This window comes from Diabrotica virgifera, chromosome 2, assembly GCF_917563875.1.
Source record: "Diabrotica virgifera virgifera chromosome 2, PGI_DIABVI_V3a".
NCBI lineage: Eukaryota > Metazoa > Arthropoda > Insecta > Coleoptera > Chrysomelidae > Diabrotica > Diabrotica virgifera.
The window spans coordinates 205,539,391-205,560,229 of record NC_065444.1 but is presented as its reverse complement, the minus strand read 5'-3'; the positions used below and the strand labels follow the sequence as shown (position 1 = coordinate 205,560,229).

General features: G+C 31.4%; 1 protein-coding gene across 1 annotated transcript; it reads left to right on the top strand.

Annotated features, from left to right (window-relative positions):
- Positions 1–629: 629 nt before the first annotated feature.
- On the top strand, positions 630–19,865 carry LOC126880903 (uncharacterized). Its single transcript, XM_050644978.1, has 2 exons — positions 630–1,629; positions 19,621–19,865. The coding sequence occupies exons 1-2, from the start codon at positions 630–632 to the stop codon at positions 19,863–19,865; spliced, it is 1,245 nt and encodes a 414-aa protein (XP_050500935.1).
- The last annotated feature ends 974 nt before the right edge of the window (positions 19,866–20,839 follow it).

Below are 20,839 nucleotides of genomic sequence, written 5' to 3'. Positions count from 1 at the left end.
GCTCCAAAAGTGTTGCAAAAGAAACTTGGTCCATAATAAACGATCTTCGAAATAAAACCCACACTGCTCAAACATTTTCCCTTCCAGACCCTGAAAGTCTAAATGAATACTTTGTTAATGTGAGTAAAAATATTACATCAACTATTTTGGCACAACAAGATCCCATTTCATATCTCCCTAATTCAAGAAAGGTCTCGAATTCATTCTTTATAAAACCAGTCGTTAAATCTGAACTAATCCAAACAATTAATAGTATCAAAAGCAAATCTTCCTGTAGTACTGATGGTCTATCGATCAAAATTTTTTCTAATCTTCCAGAAAATGTGTTAGAAGTCCTTATCTCACTAATTAATGATTCTTTTGAGAAAGGTAAATTTCCAGAGTGCCTGAAGACAGCCATCATTATTCCTCTTCATAAGGGTGGTGAAATATCTAATACCTGCAATTATAGACCTATTGCACTACTACCTGTAGTATAATTTAGTATTCTTTTGTCATTGTTTATTTTATTGATTAATTGTTTTGTCATTCAAATTAATTCTACTGTCAAGTTTTATGTGAATAAAAGCCTAATTTTGTAAAAGGCATTTTTACTACAATTTTATTCACATAAATATACCAAATATACAATGGAGAAGTACTTTAGACCTGATAAACTAGAGGCTGATCCAAACTCCCAAACTGCCGCCAAAGAATTTAAACACTGGTACGAAACATTTAAGAATTTTTTGGAAAGCAATAAATCTACAGAAAAATCGCTAGAAGATAAAGACAAGTACATGCTTTTAATCAATTTTGTCTCACATTCAGTATATGATTACATAAGCGAAGCAAAAACATACATTTCTGCTATCAAAATTTTGGAAGAATTGTATATTAAACCTACAAATGAGATTTACGCAAGACATATTCTAGCTACAAGAAAACAACAAATAAACGAATCTATAGATCAGTATGCTCAACAGTTAAAGCTTTTGGCTAAAAATTGTAATTTTAAAGCAGTTTCTTCAGAAGAAAATAAAAATGACTATATTCGTGATGCTTTTATTAATGGTCTCGTTCAATCCAATATACGTCAAAGATTACTAGAGTTTAGTTCTTTATCTTTGGACGAAGCATTATCTAAATCTAGATCTTTAGAAGATTCTCAAAAACAATCTGATACATATCATGCAGCATTAAATAATATAGCATCTTGTAGTCATCCAAATTCAGAACAAACTACTTTAGCTTCTGTTCAAACAAAACCTGGTCAGACTTGTTATTTTTGTGGACATCCAAGACATCCTCGATCTGTATGTCCAGCAAGGGCTGCGATTTGCCAAAACTGTCATAAAATTGGACATTGGTTTAAAATGTGCATGCAATCAAAGAAAAGTCAAACGAGATCAACTTATGCATCTACAATGGTAATCGCTTCTTCAATGGAAACACCTCAATCGCTTTCAAAATGTATAGCCAAAGTAACAGTTAACCAAATTGATGCCAACGCTTTAATAGACACTGGAAGCTCAGATACTTTTTTAGATCATGAATTCGCTATTGAAAATAAGCTTAAAATTTTTCCAATACAAGGGGTCCAAGTTTCTATGGCATCTATGTCATTCTCAGCTAATATTCAAGGCTATTGTTTAATAAACATTCAGGTTGATAAAGAAAAATATGATCAAACAAAAGTTTTAGTTTTATCCAATCTTTGTACAGATGTGATTTTGGGTCAAGATATTATGAAACAACATGAAAGCTTAGAAGTTAAATTTGGAGGACCAAGAAGACCTCTTAAGATATGCTGTCTTACTGAAGCTAAAATTAAGCCACCTTCGTTGTTTGCCAATTTAACAGAAAATTGTCACCCTATTGCTACTAAATCTCGCAGGCATTCACAGGAAGATGAAGAATTTATTAAACAAGAAATAAAACGTCTCCTTAAAGAAGAAATTATTGAAGAAAGTAAATCACCTTGGAGGGCCCAAGTGTTGGTAACTAAAAATGAAAATCATAAACGTCGGATGGTAGTTGATTACTCTCAAACAATAAATAGATTCACATTACTTGATGCTTATCCGTTGCCGAATATTGATTCACTAGTGTCTAAGATAGCAAAATATAAAATTTTTAGCTCAATTGATTTAAAATACGCATATCATCAAATACCAATTAACGAATCTGACAAACCATTTACAGCTTTCGAGGCAAGTGGAGGCCTTTACCAATTCCGTCGTATTCCTTTTGGGGTTACCAATGGAGTATCATGTTTTCAGAGAGCCATTGATTCTATCATAAAAAAAGAAAATCTACAAGGTGTTTACGCTTATTTAGATGATGTAACAGTTGGTGGTGAGGATCAAGATAGACATGATTTAAATTTACAGAATTTTTTAAATGCTGTTAAAAAATATGGGTTAACTTTAAATCAAAATAAATGTCACTACAATCAAAAAATTATAAATATTTTGGGATATACAATAGAAAACTCTACAATGAAACCTGATCCAGACAGATTGAAGCCTCTACTAAATTTACCAGTTCCGAATGATTCTAAAAGTCTTCAGAGGGCACTTGGAATGTTTTCACATTACTCAAAATGGGTTAATAATTTTTCAGCAAAAATTAGAGGTCTTATAGATTGCAAGAAATTTCCATTAGGTCCGGACTTGCTTTTTGCTTTTGAGGAGTTGAGAACTGATATAGCTAATGCACTTCTATGGACAATCGATGAAAAAGAAATTCTCATTGTTGAAACTGATGCTTCTGAATTTGCTATTGCTGCCACTCTGAGTCAATCTGGAAGACCCGTTTCTTTTTTCTCACGTACCCTTACAGATTCTGAACGAAAACATTCTGCAATTGAAAAAGAAGCATATGCTTGCGTTGAAGCATTGAAAAAATGGAGACACTATCTTTTAGGAAGACAATTCAAACTAATCACAGATCAAAAATCAGTTTCGTTCATGTTTAATACAAACCATACAAGTAAAATCAAAAATGAAAAAATTTTGCGTTGGCGTTTGGAGCTTTCTTGTTTTAAATATGATATTATCTATCGTCCAGGAAAGGCTAATGATGCAGCTGATGCACTATCAAGAATATGCAATAATATAAATAATACAAGCAAGTCATATCAATTACATTCAGATTTATCGCATCCTGGGATTACTCGTATGCACCATTTTGTAAAAATTCGAAATTTACCTTATTCTTTAGATGAAATTAAACACGTAATTACCTCTTGTCCAATCTGTGCAGAAATTAAACCCAGATTTTATAGGAAAGAAGATGATACACATTTAATTAAATCAACAGCTCCGTTCGAAAGATTGAATATTGACTTTAAAGGTCCAATACCCGGTTCTTCTAGAAATTCTTATATGCTTACAATCATTGATGAATTTTCAAGATTTCCATGGGCTTTTCCATGCTCAGATACCTCCAGTCAGACAGTAATTGAATGTTTGAATCAAATGTTTTGTTTATATGGAATGCCGGCATATATACATTCTGACAGGGGAACTAGCTTTACTTCACAAGAATTTATTAATTATCTACACTCTAAAGGAATATCTTCAAGTAGAACAACACCATATAACCCTGGAGGAAATGGTCAAGTCGAGAGATACAATGAAATTATATGGAAAGCAGTGAATCTAGCATTGAAAACCAAAAATTTAGACATCACTAAATGGGAGACTGTTCTACCAGATGCTCTGCACTCTATAAGAAGTTTACTGTGTACAGCAACCAATTGTACACCTCATGAACGTTTGTTTACGTATCAGCGAAGATCAACTAGCGGAACTTCTATTCCATCATGGCTTAAAGATTCAGACAAAGTATTACTAAGAAAATTTGTACGAAAAAGTAAGTTTGATCCTTTAGTTGAAGAGGTTGATCTTTTAGAAGCCAACTCAGATTACGCCTTAATACAGTATCCAAACGGAAAGAAAAGTACAGTTTCAACGAAGCATTTAGCTCCTAGAGGTGACCTGAAATTATTGAATCAAGATAATGATGAAGATGAAAATGAAAGTCCAAATAATACACTAGAGAATTCCTCTACTGAATCAATACCAGAGGACATAGAAAATTTATCTATTCAAGAACTTAATCAAGTACCTGATGGATGATAATCATGAACCAAGATTGGAAAATTCAGATTTTCAATCTAGCCGTAAATCAGCTAGAACTAAAAATAAACCACGATATTTGCAAGATTTTGTTCAAAAATAGGGCCGGGTGAATGTAGTATAATTTAGTATTCTTTTGTCATTGTTTATTTTATTGATTAATTGTTTTGTCATTCAAATTAATTCTACTGTCAAGTTTTATGTGAATAAAAGCCTAATTTTGTAAAAGGCATTTTTACTACACTACCGGTACTCTCCAAAATTATTGAGAGACTCATAAAAGCCCGACTTATGTCCTTTCTAGTTGAAAACAACATTTTATCACAAAATCAGTTCGGCTTTTTAAATAATAAATGCACCACTGATGCCATGTTTTCTGTATTACATGAGGTTTATCAAGCACTGAACAATAATCTTTACACTGCCACCGTTTTTTGTGACTATGCCAAAGCTTTTGATTGTGTAAATCACAACATTTTGATAAAAAAACTAAATTGCTACGGAATTCGAGGCATTTCTTTAGATTGGTTCCAATCTTATTTGGAAGATAGGAAACAACTAGTTAGAGCAAATGATAAAGACTCTAGTCTCAAAAACATTGTATGTGGGGTACCTCAAAGTTCAGTATTGGGTCCTCTACTTTTCCTTATCTTTATTAATGACATCACTAATTTAAAAATCGATGGAAACATCTTTCTTTTTGCTGATGATACCAGTATCACTTGGAGCAACTCAAATATTGCAACTCTTCATGCTACTATAACTTCTGATCTACTTACAATAAAAACCTGGCCTGACTCAAATTTACTCTCGTTTAACGTAGATGAAACAGTAGCATTGTCTTATAAAGGAGCTCTTCAACCCTTACCTCTTAATAACAGCCAGATAAGTACCGTTGATTCTGTAAAATTTCTTGGCATTTTTTTAGACAGCAACCTTAAATGGTCCCTCCATATCGATTTGTTACGAAAGAAACTCTCTTCAGCCTGCTATGCTATAGGATCTGTTTCGAATGAACTCCATTTAGCATCTTCCAAAATAACATATTTTTCTTTGTTCGAGTCACATCTTCGTTATGGTCTTCCTTTTTGGGGTTCTGGTACAGCTGCCCAATTCGATGTTATTTTCAAATTACAAAAAAGAGCTATAAGATATCTGTTTGGCCTCAGAAGAACAACACACTGCAGAAGTTACTTCAAAGATCACGGAATTTTAACCCTTCCATCTTTGTATATTTTAGAAACTGTTTGCTTAATTCGTAAACATCTACATGTCTTTCCACCAAGACCTAATCATCACTACTTCACGAGAAATTCTACGTTTGACGTCTATTTGCCAACCCCGTCCTCGGAGTTAGTAAAGAAATCGATATTATATTCCGCAAAAAAAATGTACAACCATCTCCCCCTACAACTAAAATCTGCACCATCTTTTCCCAAATTCCGTAAACTGACAAAAGCCTACCTGTCTGAAAGACCATATTATTCAGTAGAAGATTATTTTAGTCAATAACTAAGAAATTACAGTACCCTTTGCACAAATAGTATTTTTATTATTTTTTTATCTATATTTGGGTGTCATATGCAGCAGCTTAACTTTTTAACTTTTAAACCTTTTTTATTAATTATTAGGTAGACTATGGATTTGCAATTTATTTAAATTTTTGCAACTGATTATTTCTGTTTTAACTTCGATTTATTTATTTATTTTATTTAACTTATTGACGATTTATGTAATTTTAGTAAATTGGATTGTTACTGTTTTGTTTTTTTTACTATTTATAAGCTTTGTCGATAAAATTGTAAAATTTTTTCATGGCAATAAAGCATATTTCTATTCTATTCTATTCTAAATAGAAAAAAAAAAGAATGTGTGTGTACTTTGTACGCACGTAAGAATTTATACTTCTATTATATAATTTCAACGAAATAAATATACTTAACTGGTTATATTTGCATTTTATTTAAATATTAAACTAACTTTCTTACCTACCACTTTCAAAAATTTTTTATTAAAACTACCATAATTAAAAAAAAAAACGTGAATCGTCCGGGATTTGAACCCGCGACCCCTCGATCTCTAGTCCAATGCTCTACCTCTTATCTGTTTCCTATCCAGCCTTCGGAGCCGTTTTTTAATTCTGAACAATTCATTGCAACTAAGTACATACTGTCTGTGTGCGCATGCGCGCAGAATTATGAAATTTTACTCTCAATCGCGCCTAAAGAAGTATAACTTCAAAAAGAATGGAACAACCACATAACCAGAATGGAGGAGACACGTGTGGTCAAAATAGCACGAGATAAATCACCAATCGGTAGAAGAAATATCGCCCGACTGCTGAAAAGATGGAGTGAAAACCTTCCATAAAGGTATTAATCCGCCAATGAACAAGCAGAATTGCTTATAAAGAGAAAGAAGAAGAAGAACATTTGTTGATCCATAATCTCTAACAATTATTGACAGATGATTTTAATTTTAACACCCAATACGATCCCGTATAACGTTTGAGCGACTAAATATACTGTCGTATATAACGATAATTGACTAATATACTGTCGGTGTGCGCATGCGCCAGGGAATGTAAAAATTCACCCTCGTGCCTAAAGAAGTATAACTTCAAAGAAAGAATCTGAATCGATATAAGAAATTATTGAATTAAATTGAATATTGCGACGTACAATCTTACAAAATATTTTTTTTAATGCAAACAATGTTTTCAAAACAAAATTCAAATATTGGGACTTTTTCGGGCCGTCGAAACACATTTATAAGCAAATACCTTGTTAGGAGTTAGAAGAAATACAGGCCCAGAGCATTATTTAAGGACCAGGTGGAAGACGACCAAACGAGTGTTAGAGTACGAAATTGGAAACCCAAGACGAAGGATAGAAAGGAATAGAAGCTGCTTCTAGAACAGGCCAAGGCCAAGACCTACTATGGTTTGCAAAAACAAGTGATAATAATGATCCTTCATGATGACTATAGACCACCGGAAAAAAATTCCAGTCCATCACCGAAGAAGAATTGGACGCTTTTCTGGGAATTCTTATCTAAGCAGCAACCACACTAACTTCCCAAGTAATCTATTTGCATCAATTTAGTCCGAAACCCCTCCAAACTTCAGATGACGTGCATCAGCGGTAGCCCTGGACACCAGATGGTTCGGGGGTCGGTCGTGATGTTCAGCGTCTTCCAAAAAACCCCCGAGTAACAATATCAGTCCTTAACCCTTAAACGCCCAAGGGTGGGTAAAAAATGTCCACCTAATGCGTATTCTCTTGTAACATATTTATTATGTGTTTAAAAATTTTAAAAAAAATTATTTGTTGTTAAAAAGACAGCCCTTTATCGAATTTTAATTTGGTTCTACCGATATTTTTGAAAATAAAAGTAGCATCTTGAGTTAAATATGGGTGGGCATAAACAGTACACCCTTGGTAAAACTTGTTACTAAAGGTTTCTATATAATTTCTCATTGATAAGAACATAATCCATATAATTATCGACGTATAATTACATAATCTACATAATTATCGGCCAATGAGGAGGTTGAAAGAAAAAATTTTGTTGTAAGGTTTGTAAATTGTTTATATAAATATTTTAGAAGATGCTGTGTTTATTAAGCATAAGAATCTTAAGTTTAATCCATTTCCAACAACTCTCAATAAATATATGAAGCGTACAGGGGAAAAACAAGGAATGTCACTTTTTCATGAATTTTGGTTTTTCTTGCCATGTGGTAGCAAAAATTGAGAACTATCGACTAGACTGTCGATTCAGAACAATAACCAGAAAGATCAGTCTATATAAATTTTCTAATAATTTGTATCCAGGTGAAGAACAAGGATTGTGCGCACGCCCCTGAACAAAAATAAGCAACGTTAGCAGTTTTTTGGTGCATTATTAAATTAATTAATTAATATCGATTAATATGATATTAACATTATAGCATAATACTTGCTAGAATACTTGCTAAGAACCTTCAAGTCATTTTTAGGTATCATAAGAATTAAACCTTTATTGGTGTTTATCTCAATATGTACAAAACGCGACATTCCTTGTTTTTCCTCTATACTCTTCATATTAGCTATATTCGAGGTGGACATTTTTTACCCACCCTTGGGCGTACATAGACCCTAAAAAAGGTTGGGCGTTTAAGGGTTAATATACTGACTTTGATATTTTTATTCACTTTTGGATGCATTTTATGCACTGTAAATGCATCATGCATTTCTACCCATTTTTCTATTGTAGACTTTTTTCCTAACGTCATCCCGAATACAATGCAAAAAGTTGTAAGGCAATAAGTGCTGTACATATTTAAAAATCGATTTATTCCGCTGTTTTTTGTTCTAAATGCCCTGGTCTATTTTTAAATAGTATTCTTTAAAAATTCAGTTTCAAATCAACAAAGCCGAATAAAAAAAATTCGCATATTTAAGTTCAATATAATTGCTTTTTTGCGAGGTAGCAACTTTACTAAGTTAAGTAACATTTAGTTTATAAGCTAAAGAGGAACATATAATAAATTTTACGCATCTGGAAACAGCACCAGAAATCAATAAGAAATAAAATCGTTTGTAGCAATTTTCAATTTTGTTGAGGATCGTCGTTATCACCAGCTATTACTTTATCGTGCTTGCAAACGGGAAAAGTTTCCATTTCCCTGTTTTTTCTCCTGCTCCTTATTGCAAAGATCGAAATCGCTGGCTGACAGGAAATTGCCGATCAGGAGATTCTATCACCGGCCATCAGATCGAACTAAATTGAATTTCTTGAGACAATTTGTTATCTATTGGAACTGCTATGCTTTAAGAACTTTGGAAAAGGGGATCATTTAGTTTAATAACCTTTGAAATTGAAGCTCGTAAAATAAAGTTTCTTGGATTTTATTTATTATTTCAAATAAAGTTAATAAAAAAAGTATCAATAAAAATATAGTGGACCAATGATAGTCATAGTATAAGTATTGTAAGTCAAAATTAGGCAGGAACTGAAATTCCAATTATTTATGCTCTGCGCTTTTTAAGATAGAAAAATAAAGCAAAACAGAGTGGTGCAATAATCGACAAAGGAATCTATAATTGCACTCACGACCTGTAGTTCACCATATACCGAGAGAAAAAAATTCTTGACATAAAGAAACTTTATTTACATTTAAGAGAGATCGACTTGGCATATTGCCTAAGAAATATATCTTTGAATGTAATATATAATTTTCTAAAATATTTTAAATACATTTTACTATAGCCAAAGAAATATATCTTAAACATGATTGAACTATCACTTTCTGGCAAACTTTAAACCCATTTATCAGAAAGAAATTACACTTGATGTTAATTGATGTTATTAGATTAGTGATACGAATATACATATTTTCTTGACATTACAAAACTATTATTTCTGAGCAATAATATTTCTTAGTGAGGAATATTATTATCTTAATATTAATAACTAATGTATTTAATGTTAAGAAATATATTTCACAGATATAATCGTATATTTAGAATTAAGTTAATATTCCTTGAAAATAAAATGATATTACATACGGCGAAATAAATCATTGTGCATTATTTATTATTAAAAACAAGATATAAAACGTTATTATTACGTACAAATATTTTCTCCACTCTTAAACCACTACACAATTTTTCCTTCTTTTGTTACTAGCACTTTGTACAACAAAATTGTTATGTAGAAAGAGTAAACTTATTTTAATAAAAAAATTTTTTATAAAGATGTAGATATTTATTTTGACAAATTTAGGAAATACAAAAAAAAAACAAATACGCGGCCCCTCATAAGAACTATTAACATGTACTGATAATCATCAATCATATTTAGTTAAAACATGGCATTATTTTTTAACCTAAACATCTTTGTTTATTTTTTCTTTTTGTTAATGAAATATTAATTATTTATCTATATAATATTAAGTCACAAAATAAACATTGTTTAGCTGAAACAAGTGGGACAATACAACCAATGTAAAGCATTGAAGCAGACTTAATATGTAATTTTATTTATTTTTATAATCTAAAAGAGACAGCATACCTAATCATTGGGAAATTTTATTACAGGAAAGTGTTATTAGTTTACATCTTAAGTTATTTAATATCTACATATTAACTAATTCACAGTTTTAGGCAATAAAATTTCTTAACCATTAAAATATTTTTTTAGGTTAACTGATTTCTTTATCACAAATAAATGAACAGAAAACATCCTCAGCGTTGCAACAGCCATGTTTGAAATAGCGTATATAGCGTAAGTTTGAGGGAATTTTACAATTTATAATTCACGTCCCATCTGCTCAGCGCGGTAAAGTTCCAACGAGACTGGTTCCCTTCGTACTTCAATCAGAGTAAACATGTAAATCAAGAATGAATAACCATTTTCAATTTCGTTGCAAAACGAAAATACAGCCGCACACCATATTCTAGTCCAATCAGAGAGTGCAGCAAGCAGCTCTACCGGTTTCGAAACTTATTTGTCTCTCATCATCTCTCTCTGATCCAACCAAAACAAACCCCAGCGTGTAGTCACGGATTGCAACGAACGAAATGGCATAGATGCCCTAGCGGCGACTGCTAGCAAAAGACTAAGTTTTCAGTCTAATGGCATATAAAACAACATAATGTTACTCTACATTCCACCAGACTGTAAAATTCCATCATCTTCCTTAGTCTCAGCATCCGTTATGGCTTGCAAATTGTAGAAGCCTCGGAGGTGTAACCAGAGAAAGTTACCATTGTTTTCAGTCTGGGGGATTTCAGTCAACACCCCGTAATTAAAATTTGTTTTAGAATTATTCACTCAAAAAAATTAAGTTCGTAATATTGATTAACAGTGATTATTGAATAGTATTTCGTTGTAACAACAATTTAATTTTTTGTTTCAACGAACTTTTAGACATTGATCAATATATTTGGTTATTGTCACAATGATTGAATAATAATTGTGAAAATAACTAGAGTACATTAATCAATAACACTCAATTTATTCAGACAACAATTTAGTTTCGTATATTTAATAAATAATGGTAATTCTGGCAACAAAGCACTTTCTTGATTTCGTAGATGATAACCAATTACCTTGGTTTATCGTGACAACGTACAGATTTCATTAAAACAATGTACTAATGTTGTTAATATAGAGTAATATTTGATTATTCCATAGATGTAAACTGATTGTTGTGACAACGAATGCGTTTTTAATCAATCTACTACTGCGTTTAATAACCACAATCAATGCGTTCATGGTCACAATAAACGAAGTTGTTGAAACAATAAATGTTTTGCTTCACCATTGGAAATTTACCGGCTTTTCTTAATCGTTATTTGTTAAACAATGCTGTCACCTCTGCCGAAGTGCCGAATAATTTCATTTCGTTTCCAAGTGTAGTCCGTATGAAAGGAAGTTTTCGTGTGTCTATTATCGTATTCACTTTTTTCGAATCCTAGGAAAACTAATTAGTCTTTTTGAAAAATTTAAACGCAGAATAAAATATTACAGTATTATCGAGGGTCTGAAGTCCCAAAATAATCGTTATAGAATCTATAATATTATTTTAATAAGAAGTCACAGGGGCTAAAAAGAGAAAATTTTGTATGATTTTTAATTTCAAATATACCATTCAAAAGAAACTTTTTGTTTATTTTAAGGGACTTTCAGCCCTCTGTAATAATGTAATCTATTATTCTGCGTTTAAATTTTTCAAAAGTACTTATTAGTTTTCTCAGGATTCCAAAAAAAAATGAATAATTCGATCGAAATTTTGCACCTGAGCTCTCCAAAAGGATTAAATTGTTATACATTTTTGGAATCACTATTTTAAACGCTTTTAAATAAGCTGTCACATGACTTACTTTCCCATTTAAAAAAATCAAAGTTACGCCGCGCCTGTCACCTGAAGAGGGATCGTGTAAACTTCGAAACATTGATGTTATAATATACTTTGATTATTTTAAAAATCTACCTATCCAAGCGTTTTGCTTATGTGCTAAAAATAAATAGTTTAATAAGGGGGCAACACTTTTTCCAGCGCACTGTATAAGTGAAATCATATGAGAAATCACAAAGTATAAAGTCCATTAGGTTTAGGACTAAAAAGGGGGATTTGCAAAATTATTATTAATTAATTAATATCATACATTGAGCTAATGCATTCAGTAATTATCAATATAAAATACGTTCATAGTAGGGATGAATAGAATTGCTTGTAAGAATAACCGTATTTATTGTGGGAATGAACGGAATTAATTGTAAGAATAAACGGAAATAATTGTAGAAAAAACCAAATACGTTAGGAGAAATAACACTGTTATTGACACAACGAATATTCTTCGTCGGTCAATTAACGACGTTGTTGTTTCAGTGAATAGTGTTCGTTGGCTCAGTGAACAGTGTTCGTAATATGTAATATGTTCTTAATAAATGGATGTTCATCCATTAAATAAACGTAGGTAATACATTGGATGAACTAACGAAAATAATGAATTGATGAACATCGCTTTGTTGTTCCAAAAAAACCAAGAATTGGACAAATTTTAAGTATTGCTTTTGTTGTCCGAATTAACATTTTTATTAATATTACGTACCTTTTTCGTTGAGTGTTCTTTCTTAACTATTTTAGGCTGTAAGATAGTTTTTGTCCTTCAAAGTTTATTAAAAGTAAAGAAAATGAACAATTTTCCTACGGCGTGACGTTGTACTCAGCCTACAGCGTCTATTGGAGACTTTTTGGTGAGACACCCCATGGAACAGGCTAAAGTAGCTTAGTTGCTCCATAAAGGAGCCAACAAGCATTCTCGATCTTAATATTAAATTAAATTTTGTTTACGTATAATAAAAATGATTGTTAATATAATATTTTATGTGTTGCTGCCATTTCGCTTTGTTCATACATATTTGCATTTAAGATAATACGTACCTACTGAGACAGAGCTAGCCGAAGCTTCAACAATGAAATCGTCATATCGGCTGTTTTATAGTTACACTACTGAGTTGTCATTTTAATGTTGAACAATTGGCACCGCATTGGCTATTTTAGTGACTTCACTTTTATACATGGATTGATAAATTATTGTTAAAATATATAGGTACAACTCTGGATAATAAAATCTAAAATATAAGGTTACAAATATTAAAGGAAACAAAAATCATAACAACGATAGTCTATTGACATAATAAAGCAGAATAGTATCTACTAATAATCAATTAGAAAAAAGTTGGTTGTATATTAAACTACAGATACATAGATACATACCTACTAATCAATAGGGATGTTTCCGTTGTATGTCATTTACAATTTAATACCAGGTGACTGCTTATAATACACATATAGATACGTACACCACCCATCTGTTTGAAAACGTTAATTTGTAGGTTGCAATATTACATCCCAAGGGATTTCTTCCTGGGGAATGACATAATACGAATATGGAAGTGTATTATATAGATTTATATACACACGTCGGTGATTCAAATCATTTTAAAATTTAATACGTTGTCCAATACCAAATTATATATTTGAAGAGTTTTATTGCATAGAAAAATATCGCTAAGATATTTAAGTATTGTGTTCTTGGTGTTTTATTAGATATTAAGTTTAACTACTAATAAAACACCATAATTATGAAAAATTGTGTAATAGAAAATAAGGAATTTATATAATATATAAGTCCAAGAAACAAACAAACTGGTGAATGAGACATAATGAATATAAATTATATAAAAAATAACATAGGAGACAAGATACAAGCAAATACAAGAACTATTTTAATTTCAGTTCATTACTTCGTAATGTCAATTTGTGATAGTAACCTTTAATAATAATACACACTCAACGAAAAAGGTACGTAATATCAATAAAAATGTTAATTTAGACAACAAATGCAATACTTAAAATTTGTCCAATTATTGGTTTTATTGGAACAACAAAGCGATGTTCAACAATTCATTATTTTCGTTAGTTGAGCCAATGTATTACGTTTATTGAATGGATGAACATTCATTACGTATACCATAATATCAGTTTATTGGTATTACGAACTTTGTTCACTGAGTCAACGAACACTTTATTGATATTACGAACTCTGTTCACTGAGCCAACGAACACTATTTATTGAAACAACAACGTCGTTAATTGACCGACGACAGTGGCGTGCTGGCCATATAAATGAATCGGTGCAATCACCGAGAGGCCGCAGCCTCTTGAGGCCGATCAGATAGGATTTTTTCACAAAAATTTTTAGTTGTATTAAATATTTTTATTTTCTAATCGAATTTTAATTTTGCTAATAATATTAACAAAACATTTCAAAAATATTTAAATTTTTCCAATTTCCTTAAAACATGTACCTAGGTACTCTGCAGAATAAAAAATGTCTTGCATATTTTTTCCGAATTATTGGAAGTATTGAAAAACGATTTGATCAAAACAAATCGTTTTATGATGTTATATGCACTCTACATCCTAGAAAATTTGACACAATAAAAAATGGTATACCTTTAACGGGCATTTAAATCATTTACTGAAAAATTAAGAAATTTTTATCCAACCATATCTGCGACTGCAATTAGAGAAGAACTCGTGGATTGTGCTGATAAATGGATTGTATTAAAAAATAGGATTTTGCAAAATACTGAAATTATAGAAGATCGAGTTAATGATGAATATGTTCAGTCTACAGAAATTATGAAGGATGATATTATTAATCTAAGTGATAATGAACATGAAATAACAAATGACAATGTTTTTGATATCATGAAAACTTCACCTCCGTGTGGTAAAAAGTATAAAGATTGTATAGCTTGCTGTTACGCTGTTTTGCATAAGTACAACTTATATCAGTGTACTTATCCAAATTTAAATAGTATAATATAAGCATTTATTAATTCTTTCAGTGACAGAAATCTTGCGAAAGAAGCTTTTCAACGTTGAAATACATAAAAAATCAGTTAAGAAGTACTTTAACACAAGATCACTTGGAAACATTTATGCTAATGGCTATAGAAAAAGAAACTTTGTATGAGCTTAAAAATGATGAAAAATCGACGAATTTGCTCAAAAATCTACTTTGATGCGGAAATTATTGGTCGAAAGTTAAGTTATTATTTTATAAAATAATTGCAAAAGAATGTTTAGATTATTTCGTTGTATTAACATTTTAAATATTGTTGAATTAAAGTATTTGCACTATACTTGTATTTGTACTCTTTTGTCGATTTACTAAAATCTAATCGATCTAATCGATTTACTAAAATTCAACTTACATGATTGAAAAATTCTTAAAATTTTATTTTACTTTTATCTTAATTACTACATCAAATTCATATTATATTTATTCAGGAAATCATGGCCTTCTGCCTTAATGCATACAATATTGGCATAGATGTCATTTATTATCTGTAAAATTATTGCTTATTCTTAAATAAAAAAATATATCAAATTATAAAAATCATTGAGTTTAAAGTTGTATGTTTGATTTAAAAATAATTTATATTTTTGTTTTTTTTTATTTTATAAATAACAATAAAACATCCTGATAATAGAAGGTAAAATGATGGGAGGCCGCTTTTCTATAAAATCACCGGGCCGCTTGAAAAGTTCCAGCACGCCACTGACCGACGAAGACTATTCGTTGTGTCAATAACAGTGTTATTTCTCCTAACGTATTTCGTTAATTTCTACAATTATTTCCGTTTATTGTTACAATTAATTCCGTTCATTCCCACAATAATTACTGTTTTTCTTACAAACAATTCTATTCATTCTTACAATCAGTTTCGTTCATTTCTACTATGAACGTATTTTATTTCAAAAATTACTGAATGCATTAGCCCGATGCACGTGATTTCTTCCAATATTCCTAACAATGTTTCTCCATTGGTCTCTATCTTCAGCTGCTCTAAGAGCGTCACAGAATGAGTTTCCAGCTGAATGCTTTATTTGGTCAGACAATCTATTTGGTGATCGTCCTCTTGATCTTCTCCCCGGAACGTTTCCAGAAACAATTAATCTCTCCAAAGTGTCGTCACCTCTGCGAACCACGTGACCAAAGAATTGCAGAATTCGTTGCAGACATATTGTGGACAGCCTTTTTTTAATATTGAGTTGGTTTAGAATGGAAACGTTTGTCCTATGAGCTGTCCAAGGTATGCGCAGCATTCTTCTCCAGCACCACATCTCAAAGGCATCAATTTTTTGGCGGTCGCATCCGCGAAGAGTCCAAGTCTCTGCTCCGTATAGAAATATTGAGAATACAAGGGCATTCATCAGTCTCATCTTGATATTTTGAGAGAGAGATCTGTCTTTCCAAAGTTTAGTTAGGCGACTCATCGCATTTTTTGCCATACCAATACGTCTCCGAACTTTTGCTTCACAGTTACCATCGTTAGTTATACTAGACCCGAGATAGACAAAGGTGTTTACTATCTGGTATTCCTGTAATATGTTAGTCAGTTGAATAGTGTCAAATCTGTCGACCACCATTATTTTTGTCTTAGCTTTATTGATTTTCAGACCAACTTTATTGCTTTCGTACTCAACTCTTCGCAGAAGATCAAACATTTCTTGCTGATATTGCCGATTTATGATATTAATTGATTAATAATAATTTTTTAAATCCCCCTTTTTTGTCCTTAACCTAATGGACTTTACACTGTATGATTTCTCATATGATTTCACTTATACAGTGCACTGGAATAAGTGTTACACTCCACCACCCCCTTATTAACTTATTTATTTTTAACACGTAAGCAAAACACTCGGACAGGTCGATTTTTAAAATAATCAAAGTGTATTATAACATCAATGTTTCGAACTTTACACGATCCTTCTTCAGCTGACAGGCGTAACTTTGATTTTTTTTAAATGGGAAAGTACGTCATGTGACAGCTCATTTAAAAGCGTTTGAAATAGTGATTCCAAAAATGTATAACACTTTAATCCGTTTTGAGAGCGCAGGTGAAAAATTTCGATCTAATTCTTTTTAAACACATTCATTTTTTTTGGAATCCTGAGAAAACTAATAAGTATTTTTGAAAAATTTAAACGCAGAATAAAAGATTGCATTATTACCGAGGGCAGAAAGTCCCTTAGAATAAACAAAAAGTTTCTTTTGAATGGTATATTTGAAATTAAAAATCATACTAAATTTTCTCTTTTTCACCCCTGTGACTTATTAAAATAATCATTATAGAAGTTCTCAGGGACTTCAGACTCTCGATAATACTGTAATATTTTATTCTGCGTTTAAATTTTCAAAATATTTCTCGATCAGAGACACACGAAAACTTCCTTCTACTACGGACTACACTTGAAAACGAAATGTCCGGCACTTCGGTAGAGGTAACAGCATTGTTTAACAAAGAATTCTTTTTTAAACACAGAGAAGCTAGGGGTATCACGATAAGGAAAAGCCGTTACATTTCAAATGGTCAAGCAAAACATTTATTGTCTCAACAACTACGATTATTGTCACAATGAACGCATTGATTGTGGGTATTAAACGCAGTAGTAGATTGATTAATGCATTTGTTGTCTCAACAATCAGTTTACATCTTTACAATAATCATATATTACTCTATATTAACAACATTTATACATTGTTTTAATGAAATCTGTACGTTGTCACGATAAACCAAGGTAATTGCTTGTCATGTACAAAATCAAGAAAGTAAGTTGCTGCCACAATTAACATTATTTATTAAATATACAAAACTAAGTTATTGTCTGAATAAATTGAGTGTTATTGATTAATGTACTCTAGTTATTTTCACAATTATTATTCAATCATTGTGACAATAACCAAATACATTCGTCAATGTCCAAAAGTTCGTTGAAACAATAAATTAAATTGTTGTTACAACGAAATACTATTCAATAATCACTGTTAATCAATATTACGAACTAAATTTTTTTGAGTTCAGTATTCTATTAGTAAGGTGTGTTCCCATAAGGTGTTTAAATAAATACAATGGACAATCGGAGCACCAAGAGTTCACCAGAAGATGACCTACCTGAACCGCCCATATTGGACAACTCGTATGGAGAGGATTCTCGTGGCTCAAACCACGAAGAGTCGGACCAGCAACAATTTTTACACATTTATGAGATATAATGTTTAAGTTAATTTAAACTTGAAAAATAAAATCCAAAAATATTTAAAAATGTATAAACATTTTCATTTAACCAGAGAGTTTTCCATCTGTTGTCAGTCTGGTGGTATGGAAGACGATATTTATTGTCGGTTTCTGTACTACAAGATTGAGAACTTAGTTTGTGAAAAAAATATTTATTTATTGGACAATTTTGAGATTGTTTGTGTAGTTAATTTACTCGGGAGTCGCGAACAGAACAGGAAATTTTGGTTACTTAAGGACTGTCTTCATAGGCCAGCTTATCGACGGTTAAACTGCAAAACCTCGTAAGTCGATTTTTGGTTCGTTATTACTTTTCTACTTTGTTGGTTTATAATTAACTACGAAAGCTTGTAAGTCAATATTAAAATTTAACTAGTAGCATTAAATTTAAATATTGACTTACAGGCTTTCGTAGTTCAAAATATATCTAACGTTATATACTAACAAAGTAAAAAAGTGATTCCGACCCTGAACTTAGTTGATATAGCATCGATTAAAATTTGGTCCTAGTAAAACTAACTTTTAGTGGCTTATAATCAAGAAACGTTCAATAATTTTACGAAAATAGTGTATTTAAACAAAAAAGTTTCATCACACAAAAAAGAAACTGTGAGTATATTACCAATTTAATGCAAATTAATTATACATAACCAATAATTCAGTTAAAACACATTCAATAATCCTGTTTCTGGTTTTTCAACAACTTCGATAAGTCGAACTAATTAGTAAATACAGAACCGGCTTAACAAATTTCTATCAAATGAAGTGAAAGAGAATTTAAAAGTGGATAATTTTGAAAATATTAACATACCTACTACATCATCAGCATCGACATATTCCAATGCAGTAGGCAGTTTCAATTTTCCTTCAAAAGTACAAGCCATTATCCTATCAGCTATCCAAGGTATTAAAATACATGAATACGTAGTAGCCATAGGATCTCTACTAACGCCAAAATGTTGTATTTGCCCCTCGAATACCCAACGACCGAGTGTGTGTTTACTTAGATAATACAAGCATAATACATACCTTACTAAACAAACACAAAACCGTAATCATCCAAGGCAATGAAATAGAAACTCGAAGACTTATTGCGCCAGCAAATAGACTTGTAATATCAAACATCTGCCCCAGCATCCCTAACTATGTTATTGAAGATGAACTTAAACAACTGGAACTAACTCCAAATTAACATTTTTTAAAGTTGGCATGCCCGAACCTGAGTATAGCCATGTCTTAAGCTTTAAGCGTCAAATATTTGTCTCTCCAATAATTACCAAACCAGTTCCAAACTCACTCTTAATAACCTATGACAACACTCCTTACAGAATTTTCCTATTCCTAGATGGTTTAAAGTACTCCCGATGTAATACTACTTGCCACACTGATGAAAACTCCATATCAACATCTACTGGAACAGAATCACTTAAAGAACAAACACATTTCTCAGAACTCGAATCCATGGAAGTCAATCAAGATAATACAGGAACAAACATTTCAAAAGATACTACCAACCGCTCCAACCCTATTTCTGCAGATATCCCAACAACGAATGATTCACTCACAACGCACCTTCAAAAACTTCAGTAAACAGCAATAATACTAATACAACCAATCAAGCCAAAAGGCAAATATCAACCTCTCCTGAAATCTCAGAAAATAAAAACTTAAATGAAACTTTTATAGCTCCAAAAGAATCCAAACCCAGAAAAACGAAAAAGACTTTAGATGTTGAAGCCGAATTAAAGCCAATTGAAAATATTTTAACGACAGAATCTCCTTCATATACGCTAAATTTCACTGAATTATGTGACTTCGTTAAAAATGCAATGGCATCAAAAGATCCTGAAACCATAGCCAAAAATTATAGAGAAGACTTTGACGGCTTATACACCTTATTAACCTTTAACTACACGCTCTGGTGTCTTTTGTACGCCAGATATAAGAATTCTATTGCAAATATATTTAAAAATTTAATTTTTGACCCTGTTTATCTATCTAACCCTAACCTATCACTGGAATGTGCTTTATAATTTGTTTTAATTTCGTTAAAATAGGCGTTGTGAGAAGATTGCAATTACCAGTTTATTATTTGTTGTTTCCGGTGGTGTATAAATATGCGACGATTTTAGTAATGCCAGTACATTTTTCAATTGTTTTTTTAGTGATTATGGCACCAAATATATTTTTATTTATAAACAATACCTTTTCTCATGTAAAACATCACATTCCAAAAAAAAATTATTAGTAATTTTATTTCTCGAGGGTTATTCAGATTCTAGAATCAGATTCCAGTTAAAAATCCCAATTGACTTACTGAAAAAGAACTCCAAGCATTCGCTTATGTTTATAACAAACAATAATCTCAGAAATTTTAGTAGAATACTATCAATTATATTCAAGCAATCAGCAGTACCATCCAAAGTTTTTAAAACATAAACAAAAAGCAGAAGCAGGGACAGCGATAACGGGCCTGCAAGGGATGCATTGCAGGTAGAGATGCATCAAGTCAAACTAGTTTGATTTTACTCAACAAACTTGACTTGACTTGAAAATCAAACTTT